General features: G+C 35.7%; 2 protein-coding genes across 4 annotated transcripts in view; one reads left to right on the top strand and one right to left on the bottom strand.

The window, feature by feature from the left end:
• Nucleotides 1-18,823, top strand: part of LOC134648158 (LIM domain only protein 7) — a 193,572-nt gene that overhangs the window by 51,778 nt on the left and 122,971 nt on the right. The window lies entirely within an intron of this gene.
• Nucleotides 211-4,434, bottom strand: LOC134647746 (ceropsin-like). The gene is made up of 8 exons (XM_063502053.1): nt 4,277-4,434; nt 2,473-2,593; nt 2,269-2,386; nt 1,807-2,020; nt 1,479-1,626; nt 1,275-1,385; nt 870-1,036; nt 211-602 (listed from the first exon to the last, which is right to left on the bottom strand). Exons 1-8 carry the CDS (start codon nt 4,408-4,410, stop codon nt 479-481), a joined length of 1,137 nt encoding a protein of 378 aa, XP_063358123.1. The 5' UTR covers nt 4,411-4,434; the 3' UTR covers nt 211-478.

The following is an 18,823-nucleotide window of genomic DNA, read 5'->3' as shown; positions in this document are numbered from 1 at the left end:
AGTGAAAGAAGTTTGTCACATATAGTAGACTCCCTAATACTATTTTTATTTTATTAGTGGCAAGAAGGAAACTAATAATAATAAATCAATCTTTTATATTGAATAAGGTTAGGCCCCTTTAGATAAATAATCGCATATTTATATAGTATAACGAATGCATATGCTAATCCTAACAGTTATCAGGGAAAAGGAGAAAAAGTAAAAACAAAGTTTAACGTGGTCCAACCACTTTGCGTCTATATTGCATGATCAGTCCATAATACAATGCCAAGTCATCGATAGTCCATCAATACAATCTAAATAGGAGCAGTCTCAAGAAGAGGGCAGCTTGATTCATGGCATTCATTTTGCTTCGTCTTTTTTTGTATTTTTCTTGAACGCCGTTAGCTGTAAAAGACACATACACACGATGTTCGCTTTGAATTTTGAATCCAAAGTGAATGCGTGTTTCATGTGGAATAGTTGAAGTCACTCAGGTTTAGGCAGCAGGTTTCTCAGAGACAGTTGTGGATTCCGAGGCCATAGAGATGGCTTCGTCGGAAGCAGCCTGGCAAGAGAGAGCTGGGAATCTCTTGTAGAGCGCTGCTCGGTATCTGGGATGGCTGTAAGCAGAGAGAAATGATAAACACTTTGAATTCCGTAAGACATACATTTTCATTTACCACGAACCACGACTTCAATATTTCTTCTGTTGTTTAAATTGTTAGTCATAACAACAAATTCTGTAAGCCTCTACTAAAATGGCAATCTATTAAAATTCTACAACTTAGCACTTCTAAATAGTCTTGCACCTCATGAATTATTTCAGAAATGAATACTTTTGCGATTGAAGTTACTACTTATTATGTATATACAATTGCTAGACTTACCTGATGCCATATACAATCGGGTTGTAGACGGCATTAGCCTTGGCGAACAGAGAGCCCCAGATTGTGGCGAGCGGGCTGATGGTGGCGTTTTCGAAGATGCCCGCGTAGTTGATGACTAGGTAGGGCGTCCATGCCATGAACCAGAGCGAGATGGTCATAAGAGCCACCTAAAGACAAAAGTTGACTGATAATTAAGAAGATTTTTACCCCTATTAAATAAATGACTGGGCTGGTATTTATCCAAAATGACTCTTTGCTCCGACACAAGAATCCGATCGGTCACTTTGTTTGGGCTGTCCGGTACCTAACCAGCTCCAAGATGGCGCTTTATCTCAATTTGACTAAACGAATTAAACAATATAGTACCCATGCGACAGCTAAGCAAGGAACGAAACGATGTTGTACCTTAGCGAGCTTGCATTCGACGCTGGTGTTGGCGGCCTCAGAGGACCTGAGGGAGACAACATTCATCTTCTTGGCTTGTTCCCTCATGGCTTTCTCGTGCGCAGACACAGCCTGTATCGATCAAAAAATAATCATATTTCATATCACAATACAAATACAAAGAACGACATTTTGGATCTTAAGATTATACAAATTCAGTGTCACCTTCACAATGAAGAAGTATGAGTACACGATGAGAAACAGAGGCGTGAAGTAGACGAACATGGAATAGACCAGGATGTAGCTACGGCTAAGCCAATCTTTGGTCAGGTAATCGGTACCACAGGCGGTCATGTTGCCTTCTGGTACGTACCTGTTATCAAAAACAATATTAAATGGTTAAAATACAAAGACTTCAAATTAATAAAATATCATTTGTGGTAAAAAAAGTCTGCCGTAGGTATATAAAGAAACCATCCAACAGACCCGTCTCAAACTAGAGAAAATAAAACTACGTAAGGCACAAAGTTTGAATTTAAACTTAATAGTTCACCTGTTCCATCCGAAGAAAGGCGCAACAGTCCAGCCGAGAGATAACACCCAGACAAAGGCGATCCTCATGAGGGCACCGTTGATAGTCATGGGCTTAGCCGCGATGCCGCGAACGATGACGTTGTAGCGGTCAAAGGCGATCATCGTCATCGACCAGATGGACGCGCAGCCGAAGAGGGAGCCAGCGCATCCGTATAGCTCGCAGGCCAGAGGACCTGGAAGTATTTCGTTGTATGTGACGATAATTTGTAACCAGTCACAAATTTAACTTGTAATCAATCAGTCAGTTTTGAATGATTCATGGGTAGTTTCACTAGACTTATATCGACCGGGAGATGCATGTAACTGCGTCGAAATATCGGGAGGTCGAAAACAATACAAAAGGTAGGTAATCACCGTTCATATCCCGGTCGATATAATTCTAGTGGAACTTGCTATCTTCTTATTTAATTCTTTAACTCACCGAGTACCCATGTCTCGTAATAGCAATTGATAACCATAGCCGGTGCCATAGAAACCATCATGAAGAAGTCAGAGAAAGCCAAGTTAACCACTAGCAAGTTTGACGGAGTTTTTAGGTTCTGTAATAATTAATCATATATTAATTACCTAAATCAGAATAAATAACGAATACCAAGCCAAACATTAAGTCTCGGTAAAAAAGTACCTTTGTGGTTGTGAAAATGTATATGACCATTCCGTTGCCAGCAATTGAGATGAATCCAAGAACGCTTAAAACAAAACCAAGTAGGGCGTGCCACAGTGGGTTCATTGGCGGAAACTGGTACCTGAAAACATGGCATAAGAATTAAGAACGTTAAAATATATCGTGTGAAATTAGTGAAAACCATATAAGTACAGAGCTGATTTGAAAACAAAGAAAAAATATACATACATTACATAAAATATTGAAAAGTAAAATTTAACAGATTCTTAGTGGATGCTGATAGGTAAGCAATAATGTGTTTACCAATAATGTGTGCATAAGCACCATTTTGAGAAAATGGCGTCTAAAGATTTTTTCGCAGTTTTTGAGATACTGTTCTAAAAATTAAAGATTTTGATTAAACTGTTGTACTTGTCAGTTTAAATACAATTAATACTAGTGATTTATACTTATAATTTACGTAATATTTTTGTTTATTGCGAATTGTATCATGACTTCAAACTTTCTCAAGAACGTGTCATTATACTTAACACAGTTTTTCTAATTGTGTAAATCTGCCTTTGAACTTATAATCAACATGTTATAGCACATAATTTGTTGTGGTAAAATATTAACACTATAAATTTTGTTTTACAATAAAGATTATGATAATGATACAAGCATCATAATGCATTGATATGATATTTTTTCCGATTTGCAAGAATGATTCAAGTGTAACAAGTTTTTAAAATCATTATAATTATAAAAATAACAATGGCATTTAAAATGAATTGCTTAGAAAAACTACAGCACTTTGCTATTTTGTTTAGTTTAATTCGGCAAACTTTCCTCAAAAACTAATGTGATTACGCTTTACAAATACCTTATTTCGATCGGCATTAGTATTTACTTATATCTTTAAACCCGCAACAATTAACATATTTGCGTAATAAATTCGTTAAATTACTTATTATAAACACCATTTTTAGCAACATTTACCTTCATAGCGCTTCTGGTAAAACTGAACTAATTGAATGTGATTTCCGCAATAATGAGTACCTCTCTTAACACATTATTGACATTTTAGTACGCGTTCTGGCCATTACTGCAATAAGTTAAGGCACTAAACGCATTAATGCAAAACAGGACAATACATGTTAACGGATTGTTAACCTTTTTTCCTTATTTTGGAATATTTATAAATTTCAAATCACTAAGGTCATTTTTAGGGTTCCGTACCCAAAGGGTAAAAAACGGGACCCTATTACTAAAATTTTGCTACCCGTCCGTCCGTCCGTCCGTCTGTACGTCTGTCACCACTGTCACCAGGCTGTATCTCATGAACCGCGATAGCTAGACAGTTGAAATTTTCACAAATGATGTATCTCTGTTGCAGCTATAACAACAAATACCAAAAATAAAATAAAATAAATATTTAAGGGGGGCTCTAGTACAACAAACATGATTTTTATGCTCTATTTTTTGTTGATGGTGCGGAACCCTCCGTGCGCGAGTCCGACTCGCACTTGGCAGGTTTTTTGCAAAATGAAGTCGTGCGGATCAGCTACAATATGGCATTATCTATAAATAATATATAAATCTCATTTTTTTTAGTTTTTGTGGGCTGACAACTTGACACATTATTGCTTATCAGCATCCAGTTTAGGATTATAAGTTCAAAAATGTTTTAGTGAGTTCCATGTTGTCTTTAATAAAGTCGAACTCTATTCATTAAATAATCTGGTAACCAATCGTTTTTTTCTAACAGAAAATCGTAGGTCTTTGAATTTGCATCAGAATCGACTATCATCTATTTCAACCATACCAGTGAGGGTCGACCATGTGCAGCATGTCGGGTGGGACCTTGTCTACCACCGTCGTGTTGCCGAAGCCCGCGCCCTGCGCCCCCCACGACTGGAGCGCGGCCACTCCCGGTCCCATATCCAGTGAGAGTGACATCTCTGAGTTAAACCTGGAAATTCAAAGCATTCTTGTGTAACAACATCATTCATAATCATGGACATCTTTTAAAAGCTTGATAAACTCCCACAAACAGCAGTTGATGTTAAAAATTTATTTAATAGTGAACGAACCTACAAGTAACTGAAGAGAAAGTCTAGAGCAAGGATAACTGAATTTAGTGCTGATATTGCTAATTGGAAGTATTTAAACTGAATTGAACACCTTTTTTATAAATTCAAAGAAAAACTCATTGTAAAACATACAGGTATATTTTGGTGCATGTTTAGGTTTGATTAAGTTTATTTGAACGGGTTCAGCAAACTTTTTTTATTATGTTAATGATACATTTATACCATGAAGACTTACCTGAGTAGTTCCAGGTGGAAGCTTGTCCTTACAGGATGGTTATCACTAAATACTGAAGAAAATCGCTGCACGAACTACTCCAGTCTTCTTAGATGACCAAACCCGAGGAGAATGGGGAGACTACTCGGTGTTGGCTTCCCTAGCTGCCGTTTTATATGATGGCCAAACAGTAACAAAATTAGGGAGATCGATATTCATAATTAGATTCATCATAAGACGTTACCTAAAGGCTTCCTTAAGGTTAAGAAGGTGCTGTTTTTAGTATGGGTTTTCCATAATCTTTTGCTAATTAATGCTCTCGACTGTATTTTTTTACGTAGGATTTTTTAATGTTCACAATCCGTAATTTTCCTCATTATATATATTGGTTTTTTGGCAGAAACCAGTTCTTAACGATAAAATTTCACACTTCACGTGTGGTTTTTTTTGAATCCGCGTTTTAATAAATTTTCTTAGGTATCCGTTTAAGGATACATTTTTGATGAGTTTGATAACATTCTTTCTTCCTATGAACAATTGGTTTACATCTCTACAAGCTGACATACTTTTTAGCGTTCTTATGAATCCCTGGAGCTTAGCGCGTGTGATATCCTCGAGTTCGAACTCGTACATCAAATCAGTGGATGGGTAATCCGTGTAAGACTAAAATAAATAGTAACTTAACTGAAGTCAGTTTAGTAAGGAAGTAAATATACCAAACAGGATTTACAATTTAACTTAAGGTTTTCTTTTTTTGAGCTATCAGTATTAAATCATGCTATATCTATCACCAGAGTAGAAAACTATTTTTAATTGCAATGGATTGTGGGTTCTGTTTTTTTGATTTGCTCGATTTTGTTATTACGTCACATGTAGGGCTTGCAAATATTCGAAACTTTCAGATATTCGAATATTCGACTTTTTCTGACGACGTATTCGAATATTCGAATAATTATTCGAATATTATAAAAAATAAGAAAAGGAACGACAAATCGGTTTATTATCGTTTTATTCAAAAGCTTTTTACACATATTGCTAAAACTAATGATATTTGGCAGAAATCCACTTAATTGACTAGATTTTATCATCCTACTATTTATAAGATGCCCACATTTATAAAAACAAGTAAAACGCCAAAATTAGACGTATTTAATATTTCTAGATAAAACTTATTATAAATGCGTCGTTGCGTGAAATAATATAACTTTAACCATCCAAACACCTAGGTATGTAAGATATTTTTTTTAGTGGGTAATTATTTTCCGATTTAAATTAACTTGTAATCACTCAGAGGCCTGTAAAAAGGCCTTTAATTTCATTGTATTTTGAATCTTTATTGACTTTATTTGTTTTGGCAAGTTATTATTCCTAATGGTCGGCTAATTATATAATATTGGAATATTTAAGGGAAAAAGTTAGTTGAGTACTGGGTGGATTATTCGTCAGCTAAAGCTGCATGGTTAGATTACCAAGTTGGGCAGGTTTGGTATGATTAAATTTGAGAATTGCGATAAGTGGCAAGGTTTAGACTTCAAAAATTCGCTTAACGTAGCGTATTTTTGCGCGACGTAGCGCGTTAACGTATGTACTGAATAAACAGAATGACCCTTTAACTTAAAACTTACGCACCGTAAAAATAACATACTTTTTGATTTCGTTTTCTTTTAAATTGAGTTAGGTTTCACTGTATTCACGAAGTCTATCGAGAGGAATACAGTAAAAATATTATTTCCTTCGTATTTGGGTACCTACCGTTCCTCATTCACTGTAAATACCCGTAAAACACACAGAAACTGTAACTACAGCGGATGACATAGATTTTTTTATAGTAATAAAAAATATTCGAATATTCGAAACCTGAGCGGCCGAATATTCGAATATCAAAACAGGTCGAATATTCGACTAATTCGAATATTCGAATATTCGAATTGCAAGCCCTAGTCACATGCGTATATCCATGACTATAGTTCGTTTTTTTTTAGCATTAGAAAGAACTTGAAAGAAGGTAAGCGATTTTGACATGTCTTTTAATTGAAAAACACTTTTTAAAAATCAATAACTACTACTTATGAAAGCAGAAGACTATAAAAGATCGTATTATATCCATAATTGTTACATATTTACCGTAACTTATTTTTAAAATGTGTTTTTCAATTAAAAGACACATCAAGATTGTTTACCAAATTTCTAATGCTAAAAAAAACGAAGTATAGAATCTTGCTTGTTCGGGGGTTTAAACATTCCTAACTGATGAATCTCTATGGCATTCCAGTTGAAGCCCCAGACTATAGGAATTTAAGCCTCTCGAGGTCAACATCACCGTACAGCATGAGGCATCTGACTCGTGTAACTGTTGTGGTGAAGTGTTATTAAGCAGCTATTTCAGTTAATTAAATTTAGCCACACTTCAGCCGAGACCGCAGGCAAGCACAGATGCCTCACTCTGCAATGGCCACAATTTAAGTGCAGTAATGTTGATTGTTCCACACTATGGCGATAAATGTGCTTTTAAGTATATCGCGGCTTAGCGTTATTATATCGATTTGTCCATAACTACAATATCGGATTCTGTCCTCGGGGCCTAGCTAAGATGACAATCGTTTGCGCTACGACAACGAAACTCTTTCTGTCTGGACTGTCTGTATCACTCTTCCATATTATTATTGCGTTTCGGTATCGTAGCGTAAACGACTCTGATCCTCATCTTGGCTAGGCCCCCTGACCATGCAATATATGCTGGTTTACCGTTTGAAATGTAATTATTCCTTTTTAGGGTTTTGTATCCTTACGCAATGACACAATAAATTAGATTTCCTCTTTGATTAATATTGGCTTGTAATGCTGCTGTATGGCCATATTATGTAAGTTTCTGTACTATATAATGATGTACGAACAATGAACCGATCAAGTCGCATGCACGGTCATACAGTGCTGGGTTCCTGATGGAACATTGATATAACTGAAATGATCACATCGAACTGAGCTCGCTGTTCTCCAAGCTGTGCCGGAGCATTGACCTTGAGTTTGTTTCCTCTGCTAAATGCGGTACGGCACTTACCTTTATACCTACATGCACTATAAAACCGCGATGTTATTGCGATGTCTTGCTGCCAACTGTGCTCGTGCACTTGAATGTTTTGGAAGTCGGTCAGTAGTCTTATTAAGGAATGTATCGATTTTGTGATACATTGGTGCTAAAAGTAGGCTACATTAATTTGTATTTGTGTTGAAACGGAGGCAGTACCATCGTAATTGGCAAAATACTAACTTACCACATTATTAAATTGTAAGCCTTCTTGTTTAAATAAACCACAGGTAAGAGTGTTGTTTAGTACCCTGTTTATCTATTAAGCATAAAAGCGATTAGGATTAAAGATTATTTGTAAGCAAAAAAATAATTTCCTATTTAACTATCTATAAATAATTATCACCTACCTATAGAGTCCTAAAGTAATATGCGGTTTTTATTCAGTGGAGTAAATTAAGTGTCCATGAATGTTCGCAATTTGTTGACAAACTCAGGTACGTTGAATAAAGTGAGAGCAATGATTACATCGAACGTCTTAGCTCGTTGTATGACTACAGGCGACGTATATAAATATGAACATTCTTAAACAACATTTCTTAGCTTCATTTTCTTTCCTCTTATGAGGCATTCCTAGACATATTTCAAAAAGAAAAAAATTGTTTAGTGCTAACACTAAACTATTATTTTCTTTTTGAAATATGTCTAGGTCTCATACCTAAGTATGAGGTAGATTTAGGCTCTTCGTGCATGAATTCCTACTTATACGATTTATTATAAGTTAAACGTAATTTACCGCCACAATTTCAATAGGTAGTTAAGTAACGCTTAGGGTTTGCAAGATCCGTCAATTTTTCGGATCCGGATATTTCGGATATTAAAATTTGACGGATCCGGATATCCGGATAATTCGGATAATACGGATCTGTATAAAGAAAGGTGACGAAATTTACAACTTACATAGAACGAACAGCTAGTAAAATGTAAAATGTTCATATTTTAGTTAATTATAATTATTATTATTATCTCAAAACAATATACATAAGTCATCATCTTCCTCGCGTTGTCCCGGCATTTTGCCACGGCTCATGTGAGCCTGGGGTCCGCTTGGCAACTAATCCCAGGAATTGGCATAGGCACTAGTTTTTACGAAAGCGACTGCCATCTGACCTTCCAACCCAGAGGGTAAACTAAGCCTTATTGGGATTAGTCCGGTTTCCTTACGATGTTTTCCTTCACCGAAAAGCGACTGGTAAATATCAAATGATATTTCGTACGTAAGTTCCGAAAAACTCATTGGTACGAGCCGGGGTTTGAACCCGCGACCTCCGGATTGCAAGTCGCACGCTCTTACCGCTAGGCCACCAGCGCTTTTTACATACATACAACAATATACATAAGTATAATAAGATATTCAGTGTAGTCTTCATTAGGTATTCCTATTAATAATATTAATGCATTTTTCTTTTAGGAGGCCGTAGTCGATTTGTAACCGAAAACGCCAAAAATGAAGTAATTAAAGCAAATTTATTTCTATATATCTGCTAAAGGTGCCTAAAAACACCGCTTTAACTTCGGCGTTTTTTCTTAAATTTGCCATTATAAGCTCACAAAATAGAAAATGGAGAAAAAGTTACATTTACTTATGTACTTTTATTATTTTATACCGGTGTGGTGTGATATAATTATACTATTAAAAAAAACGTACTTACTTTACCTTGGTAAAATAGCTATACCTTCAGTCGTTAGATTGAGAAAAATGGCTTAGAAAAAGTATCTAACTCATTTATTCAGTCCCCATTACAAAAATCTTCCATTATAGGTATATATAAAACTTATATAAATCCAGTTAATTACTGCAAAATAATGTAAAATTATTACAAAAGTTTCGCGAAATTAAGAAATTTGGGCTACAGCTTCTTAATAACGAGAAAAAAAATCAATATTATTTACTCGGTTAGCAGCACATCAAGTACATGTTATTTATGTTAACAGAAGACTGGAAACCGACACGATAACACAAAAAAGTCACTGATAACAACACGCACAAGCACTAATGATGTTCCAGGTAGATGACCCAAAGGCGACTGAGCGAAAACCTGATAACAATTACTTTAAAACATACAAATAATTACTCTTATTCCAGTCAGGAGGCATGCAGGTAGCTCGTTTTAAGACTGTTACTGTTACTACTGTTTAGTTTAAGCTATATTTGTATTTATTTTATGACGTTATCGCGTATCAATAACGCGACCAATGCAATATTTAACGGATCCGTGAGATCCGAAATATCCGGATCCTATGAGACGTTGGATCCGGATCTTAGATTTGACGGATATCCGGATATTTCGGATATCCGGATATCCGGATCTCAAACCCTAGTAACGCTTTACCAAGTATCTTGTTATTGTATGTAAAAATAAATAATCGTTAATAGAAAAAACAGACGTCACAACAGTTTGAAATGCCATTACAATTATTTACGACTATGGTCGTAAATCATCATCATTATCTCATAAGTCATAACCACTTCGGGAATAACGTGCCAATTTATATCAACCTTCCTAGACTCCTAGTACTTATTATTTCAGAAGCATCTTTTGGTCGTTGTCGCTTGTGAATCAAACCAGTATAGAATATCATAGACTACCTTCCTCTTACTTTAATTAATCCATTAAATGTAGGCTCTACATAAATTGCCTTTGAATTTAACCAAGATTTCATCATTTCAACGCTATTCCCACGTCTAACATTATCCAATTCATTGCACAACAGATCAGAAAGTTCTAGATAATAGCTCTATATAACGCGTCACATAAAAAGGGCTTATAGACGTTGGTCTGCTAAACTCGTATAAGACCGTTTGGTCTGATGTGTGTTGACATAGAAAGCAACGTGATAATGTCACGAGATGATAACGCGATGTTTGTTATTAGATTGAGAGCAAAACGTTCAATATGATGCTGTCATGATTAATATGCAAATATATATATTTTTAATGCGATTTTCGTTTAAATCGTATAAAGGCCGTTGAACTTCATATCTACAGAAAATTACACAAGTAAATAACTTCATTAGTACTGTAGTCATTAATCTATCATACTTAACCCAAACTTATGCGTCTTCTAATTCATACATTTTGGAAACAGGTTTACTTAATATAAAGATCCATTGTGCCTTGCTTGATTGCTTTAATTACGTTACCACAACACAACTTGTACACACTAATTGCAAAACGCTTTAAGCAACTTTACCAAAACAAAGATGTGAGCAGCGCCATTGGCCTCTTAATAAAGAGGCCGTTACACTAGTATTAAAACGTTTTACAAGAAATAACCGTCGGCGTCGTGTAATACCCCTAATAGTCATTAAAAGGTAGTCGTTAACTCGGCTTCTCCATTAAGTGTGGTAATGTCTTAGTAGTTTTTATTGTGGGATTCTGAGGCATCGCACTCATCTGAGCTCTATGTTTTGTAGGAGTTTTGTAAACATCAAGTACGCAATATCGTTACTTTTTTTTAATAAAACAAAAGGTTATTTCGGTCACAATTTTTTTTTCTGTTGTTGAAGTTGTTTCTGTTATATATTTTTTTTATTTGCACGTTTTTATCAATAAGATAAGGGTTTAATTGCAAAAAAAATCTTAGACGCGCCTTGAACGTACATTGGTATCAGACTGACATCTAGCTAATGTCATCCAAATATCGTACATTTCGCTTGTACTTGTCCGTACATGTATTGGCGCGAGGAAGACGCACGATCACTATGAATAATTATGATTCAAATATCATTGTAATGCCAGTGTACGTTCGAATTTGCCTGATATTTTACTGTTAACCTACCTTATTAGGAAATTTGTAACCTATCCAGTCATAACATGTAGAGTCTGTGCGGAAGAAGAGTCGTGGAATGTATCTCTTCTCTTTCCGAACAGACTCTATGATATATTTCTTTTTATGTAGGTAATGTACCGTATTATTTATAAATATCTGGGTGACCGACATATAAAAACACGAAAATGGTTTTCCGAGAGATAAGACCTAGCTAGATCGATTTCTCGCCCCCGAAAACCCCCATAATAGTAAATTTCATCGAAATCGTTAGAGCCGTTTCCGAGATCCCCGAAATATATATATATATATATATATATATATATATATATATATATATATATAAATAAACAAGAATTGCTCGTTTAAAGGTATTAGAGATAGATAACAATAACAATATCTGTCAATTATTTCGGTTTTGCCAATGTTTATTCAATTCACAATGTTTATTAATTACGTCATCTATCGGATCATCGGATGTTATCACTTAGACAGACAAACACAGGCAGTGTGACTCGATGCATTATTTTTGTTTGATGTTGTAGACCAGCGGGCTCAGCACGGTTCCATTTTTATCGACTATCACTATGCCCGTCACTTTCGCACTTACGTACTTGTTAGAACGTGACAGGCATGGTGATAAACGATAAAAATGCGACCGTGCTACTAGGGCAGGTATAGTTAGGGTTGCCAGATGGTCGGGATTCGGCGGGATTCTCCCGATTTTTAGTATGTGTTCCAGATTCCCGACAAAGTGAAAATTGTCCCGAAAAACAGCTTCACGTTATAAAACAATAATTTCAAGTTCCGAACTGTCGTCGAGCGAGCCACCGACCCGCGTCGAGCCCGTCGGGCGCGCGTGGCGAGATTGGGCAGAGCAGCTGACGTTAGTGCTAATAATGTAAAATATCGTTGTTTTTAATACAATTAATTTAATTTCAATGGTTTTTTTTTTCCCGACTTAAGGCCCAAAATCCCGAAAAATTGATATTTTTTCCCGATAATAGCGCCTTTCGATCTGGCAACCCTAGGTATAGTAGAACTAATATCCGGTGAGTTTTTCGGCTTGGGCTGGTGGAGTGAAAAAAGTCCAGCTAAAAACTGTACACGATAAAACCCGTCCCAACTGAAACCAGACAATTTTGTCCTGTCAAGTATAATTCAAGTGCGAAATGGGACGGTGTACTCGTAGCAGTCTCTTGTCTATTATGTGTATTGTATTGTACCTACATGTTTTCTCAATTAACAAATTTGCCCTTTAGGGGAACAATGGACGGTCTCAGGATACGAATTATTTCTAGCAAAAGCTTTTCATGTCGTGTTCATTGGCTCTACTTCTAATAATTCTTCTTTTTTTTTCAGGTACGTAACCCAAGTTTACTACACTGGTATAAGTACGTAGGTAACTAGGTATTGTAGGTATGAAACGTCATGGGTAAATCAGGTGGAAAACTTCGCGCTTCGTCGACTACCGTTTTCGACAACGTGGGATTCTGAACCTTATTCCCAGTCCGATAAATGTTAGTATTAAGTCTCTAATTTATATTTTTACTTATCTCGCCTTGAGCTATGAGCATTTGACATATTGATCAGATGATTAGATACAAAACACGGGGCTGTGCCTACGGTGCATTGTATTGTTTTCGTTGGAAATCATGTTAAACTCGGTAGAAATGAAATGCGTGATAAGCCGTGTACTTCATCATCACTCATTGCTTCTGGAAGTGACTAATCGTCACATATATTTACCTATGAGCACCTAAGTAAATATAGGTAGGTACTTTCTATAGGTATAAATTCTATACCCAATATTACTACAACTGCAAAGTGCAGTTTATCCCACGTGGAAACCTGGTGAAACTGAGCATTAGATTAGAGATGATCACTCATAAACATCGCATATTTCGTTTGGCTATGGAGTTATATGCATATATTATTTCGAATCAATCACGTTTGTAATATAATATACCTATACAAGCGTGTATTAGCTATCCTTTTGTTAACTAATTTCCTAATATTTTACGTACTTTAACTGAAAATAAAAACAAATTTAGTCCTGTATTACTTCAAATTTGGCATATACGAAATAATTTTTTTCAAAATGACAAGGTTAAGACTTGTTTGTTTTAACTAGTAAGTATTATATTTACTAACTAACGACAATATTGTATTGAAATCTTAACGATTGACCAGTTTTAGTGTTTTATTACGTAAACTACGAGAGTAGCCAATTAAGTGAAAAACACAACCTTTTGATAGCTCACCGAACAGCTTCTAATAGAACGTAGGAATTCTAATGACCTAGACCCGCCTAATACCGTAACTTTTAACGAGTTCCACTTCCTTAATTACATATTCAGATCGTTAAAAATATATTACATATTCATAGTTTGCAAACTTGACTCTGTTGCAAAGGAAATGAGAAATGTTAACCAATAGTGAGAGTCAGAATGGCGGGTGTATGTAAATAAAAATAAACAAAAAGCATACCATATTTTAGTACCTAATTTGTACTATTTGGTACCTCATATAAAAAAATTAGTACCTCACGGTATTTAAAGTTATTACCAAAAAACGTTACACCCGCCAACCTGACAGTCAGAATGGCGGGTGTATTTTATTACGCTATGATCCCGCGATTATTGATAAATTCTATAAAAGCCAAATTTTAGTACCTTTTTAATACTTTAATATTCAGTTATAAATTGAGCCATTTTATTTGTGGTTTCTGAGTTTTACTCATTTGACACTTTGCATTGCTATTCAAAAATTTCAGGCGCTTTAATTTTTCACCGTATCGATATCGTTTTTGAGAAAAAACGCTACGCTACAACTATTTTTATTACGCCAGGATTTAGTACCTTTCATGTTTAATCTGTTACCCTTTCACGGTTAATCTGTTAGGTTCAATTAACTATGAAAATTACGTCTTACAAATGGCCAGGCGCCATGTCAAAGGATTCTTCCTAAGAAGAAATTCCGCTCTTCATTGTGCATGTAATTGTGTACCTAATACCTACTCTTAAGTACATGGTGATTAATCAAATAAGATGGAGATTGAGGGGAGAGGCCTTTGCCCAGCAGTGGGACACTGTATAGGCTTATTAGGCTTATAATAATAAAAATAATAATTCATCTTACACATACAACCTTCCTCCGGACACTTTTCTGCTAACTTACTGCTAAGAGGGGCAGTAGTTTTCTCCGTCCCTTTCAGCAGAAAGTTTCCCGAAAATGGATAGATGTAATTATTCCAATAAGAATGCCTAAAGTACACATGATCGTTTTGTTATGGCTCGTTATAATATTGATAATAATATACAATAACTATCCGTCCTATTGGGCACATTAATGTGCAATTGTTTTACAAGGGGCAAAGTTGTTGTTTATGTCCTCGTGCTAATATTGATACACGAGTAAGTGAAAGTTCCAAAAATAGAACCATGAGCGTAGCGCGTGGTTCTAAAAGTACAGGAATCTTGAAAGTTGCGAGGGTTTCAACTTCAACGCATGAGGCTTAGAAAAAAACCTTTGCTACCAAATGAAACATTTCTTTCCACACCAACGCGAGGAACATACTTAACCCTTAAATGCATAGTGTTGCCAAATGTCTACAAAGCATTAGACAGCTCACAGATTAAGGGTTAAACGAATTCTATTTGTTCCTGTATATTATTTTAATAGTAAAACTAATAAATTTTCCGAATTATTACATAAATTTACGCAGTATTTTAATTTATAAAAATTACATTTGTTTATAGACGAAATGTCGATAAACTTGGAATAACCTGGAAGTTGATGATTATTAGTATGTGATTTTGGGCCGATTTTTCGGGGTTTGTAATTATTCTATATTTACAAACTTTATCATAGGAACATCATAAATAGTGTACCTTTCTGATGGCAGTTAAGATTTTTACTATATCCCTTACTAATAGCTATATATTTCCAAAAATATGATTTAGCCTATGCAACTTATAACACTGATTTCGCAGTGAAAATCGATGATATATTTTTTTTTACTATTTTTCCTAGAAACGGCAAACAATTATGTGATACATATATTAATTTCGGGCAAAAAGAAAAAAATCATGCATTTAAGGGTTAAACCATATGCCATTAGAAATCAAAACAAATAAACGAATGCTGTAATTATTTATTATTGACAATCACTTAATAAATGTAGCTTTTATTCACTAAGTATACATTCTCTATACATGCATTCATTGAATGTACAGAAATAGGCACGTCACGCTCAGCGTTTTGGCACTTTTATATGCAATTTTGATTACCATAATCAGTCATTATGATAATCCGGGCGAATCATATTGATCATATGACTAGTCGATAGAGTCTGTGCAGAAGAGTCGTGGAATGTAAGGGAGCCCATACATTTCACGACTCTTCTCTTTCCGCACAGACTCTATTAATCTTTACAAGAAATAATAATTTTCACACTTGACTTCAAATAACAACGCGGTATTTTTTTTACATCAGTTCATAATAAAAACAAAGGTGTGTTACTAATAGATTGTTAACCAAGGGATGAAAGGCTCATTTCTGCCGAGGTAGTTTGACAAAGAACGACTGTCACTACTTCAAAAGTGCGACTCGCACGTTTGAAGTAGTGACAGTCGTTCTTTGTCATCTAGTCACAGAATAAGTAATACTCGTAGTATTATCATATAGAACGGACACGCACCGCCCCGCCCCGACTCGGGTTACCTCGCCCCGCGACAGCAGATTGCCGAGCGCTCAGTTCGGTTAGCGACGCGATGACAGAATGTTCAGAATGCCGGTGTATTGTGTTATTACGTTCGTTTCTTAAACCCACACTCATATTTTAATGCCTGTTATTATGTAGCAGTCACATAAACTACTATACCGTATTTCGGTCGAATTATCCCACGCGGCGGGCGGCTCGTCGTGTCAACTCGTGTCACTTCGGCCGACCTCGGCAAGCCTCGGCTTCGCCTGCCCTGCGCCCGCACGAGAGTCAGCCGGGTCAGCCCTATAAGCGACTTACCCACACAATGACGCATGTACAGACGTGTCGTGCACAAATAAACGCTTATGATTTTTGATGCAGGGCGTGTCCGCCCTGTGCCAGTGGTATCTACTCAGTAGGTACCACCAAACCGAGTTGGTAGGTTGGTAGTAACTATTGGGAATTATTTTTTCCAGTAGTTACTAGCGGTAACAACTTGGTGGTAACTAGTGGGAATAACTCGTTTTCGGGGTTGGTCCTATCAGTAAAAGTTGCTCAGTATAATCCCAAAACCTCCCTGGCAACGGGAATGCAATTATTTTTAGGCCAAGATGTATATATACCTAGCTAGTGTAAATCATTAATTAAAGTTGACGAAGAAGAAAGTTTGTCAAGGAAATGCTTGCGCAGCATGCGCTTGAATTGAATGTGAATTTGGTCTGCGGTTGCCCGATAGAGAGTGGGAGAACGTTCCAAAATCTGATAGCCTATGCCTGTACATGTACCTACATACTACGCCTTAAACAATTTTTTGAAAAGATTTCACTATAGCCTAGTTCGGACTACATTAGTCGAGTGGCGAGTATTTTAGTTGACTAAAATCGGTCAACTGACCAAAAATCGTTCGCACTACAGATGAACGAGTTACAAGTGAGTAGAGACTACGTTAATTTAGTCAAGTGGCGAGTATTTTAGTTACTAAACGTATCCGAACACCAAAAATGTAGTCCAGTAGACTAGTAAGAGTTAGTGGTGGGGGGAGGCTCACTCGCCAGAAAAAATAGAACAAAATGGATCCACTTGAATAATTCACCGACTAATCTACTCGACTAAATTGTTGGTGTTCAGACACGTATAGTAGGATGGTCTTAGAATGTCTGAATCTACTATATACTTATAATAGAGAGATTACCTGGCGATGAATCGCATTGTTATCCTTTGTTAAACCCAACCGCTAATTACGCGTGCAAAATGAAATGCAATAACAACAAATGATTCCACACAGATAACGTCCTTACCGTTTTAAGAATTGAAATTACAATAGCAGGGACTCGATATAGAACCTTTTGGAAATTAAACATGAAAATACCACCGGGTGTGGTATTAATTATGTATGTTTAAGTTAAGAAACTAACCAAGACGATAGAAAAACCTCATGTAAGAATAGTTAAATTAAAATATTGCTTGTAAAAGGTATGTATTTCAATCGTACTCACAGTAGAAATATAGTATGTGGTACTTAGCATTTCTTAGCAAAAACAAGGACATCAACGGGATCCCACAAAGAAGTATATACATATGTACATCACACTATTCACACTAATATACCGACAAACAGACATGATTTGCGGGTTTTATTTGATTAATCACCATGTACTTAAGAGTAGGTTAGTAGTAGGTTAACATCAATAAATTGCTCTGATAATTAGATTAAGATAATATGTACCTATGTAATACCTAATTACTATTCATAAGTGCTTGTTGCTAGGCCTACATGAATAAAGTATATTTTGAAATTAAAAAAATTGTTAATAGGTATTAGGTACACAATTACATGCACAATGAAGAGCAGAATTTCTTCTTAGGAAGAATACTTTGACATGGCGCCTGGCCATTTGTAAGACGTAATTTTCATAGTTAATTGAACCTAACAGATTAACCGTGAAAGGGTAACAGATTAAACATGAAAGGTACTAAATCCTGGCGTAATAGAAATAGTTGTAGCATAGCGTTTTTTCTTAAAAACGATATCGATACGGTGAAAAATTAAAGCGCCTGAATTTTTTTAATAGCAATGCAAAGTGTAAAATGAGTAAAACTCGGAAACCACAAATAGAATGGCTCAATTTATAATTGAATATTAAAGTACTAAAAAGGTACTAAAATTTGGCTTTTATAGAATTTATCAATAATCGCGGGATCATAGCGTAATAAAATACACCCGCCATTCTGACTGTCAGGTTGGCGGGTGTAACGTTTTTTGGTAATAACTTGAAATACCGTGAGGTACTAATTTTTTTATATGAGGTACCAAATAGTACAAATTAGGTACTAAAATATGGTATGCTTTTTGTTTATTTTTATTTACATACACCCGCCATCCTGACTCTCACAACCAATAGGTATGCTTTATAATATATCATACATAGTTCGGCTCATTTCCCTAACAAAATTCAAATAATATAGTCCCGCGTCCGAAAGAAAGCTTTATCAAACTCGGAA

This window comes from Cydia amplana, chromosome 1 (assembly GCF_948474715.1).
Source record: "Cydia amplana chromosome 1, ilCydAmpl1.1, whole genome shotgun sequence".
Lineage (NCBI taxonomy): Eukaryota > Metazoa > Arthropoda > Insecta > Lepidoptera > Tortricidae > Cydia > Cydia amplana.
The sequence above is the reverse complement of the archived record's forward strand: the minus strand, read 5'-3'. Positions and strand labels throughout refer to the sequence as shown.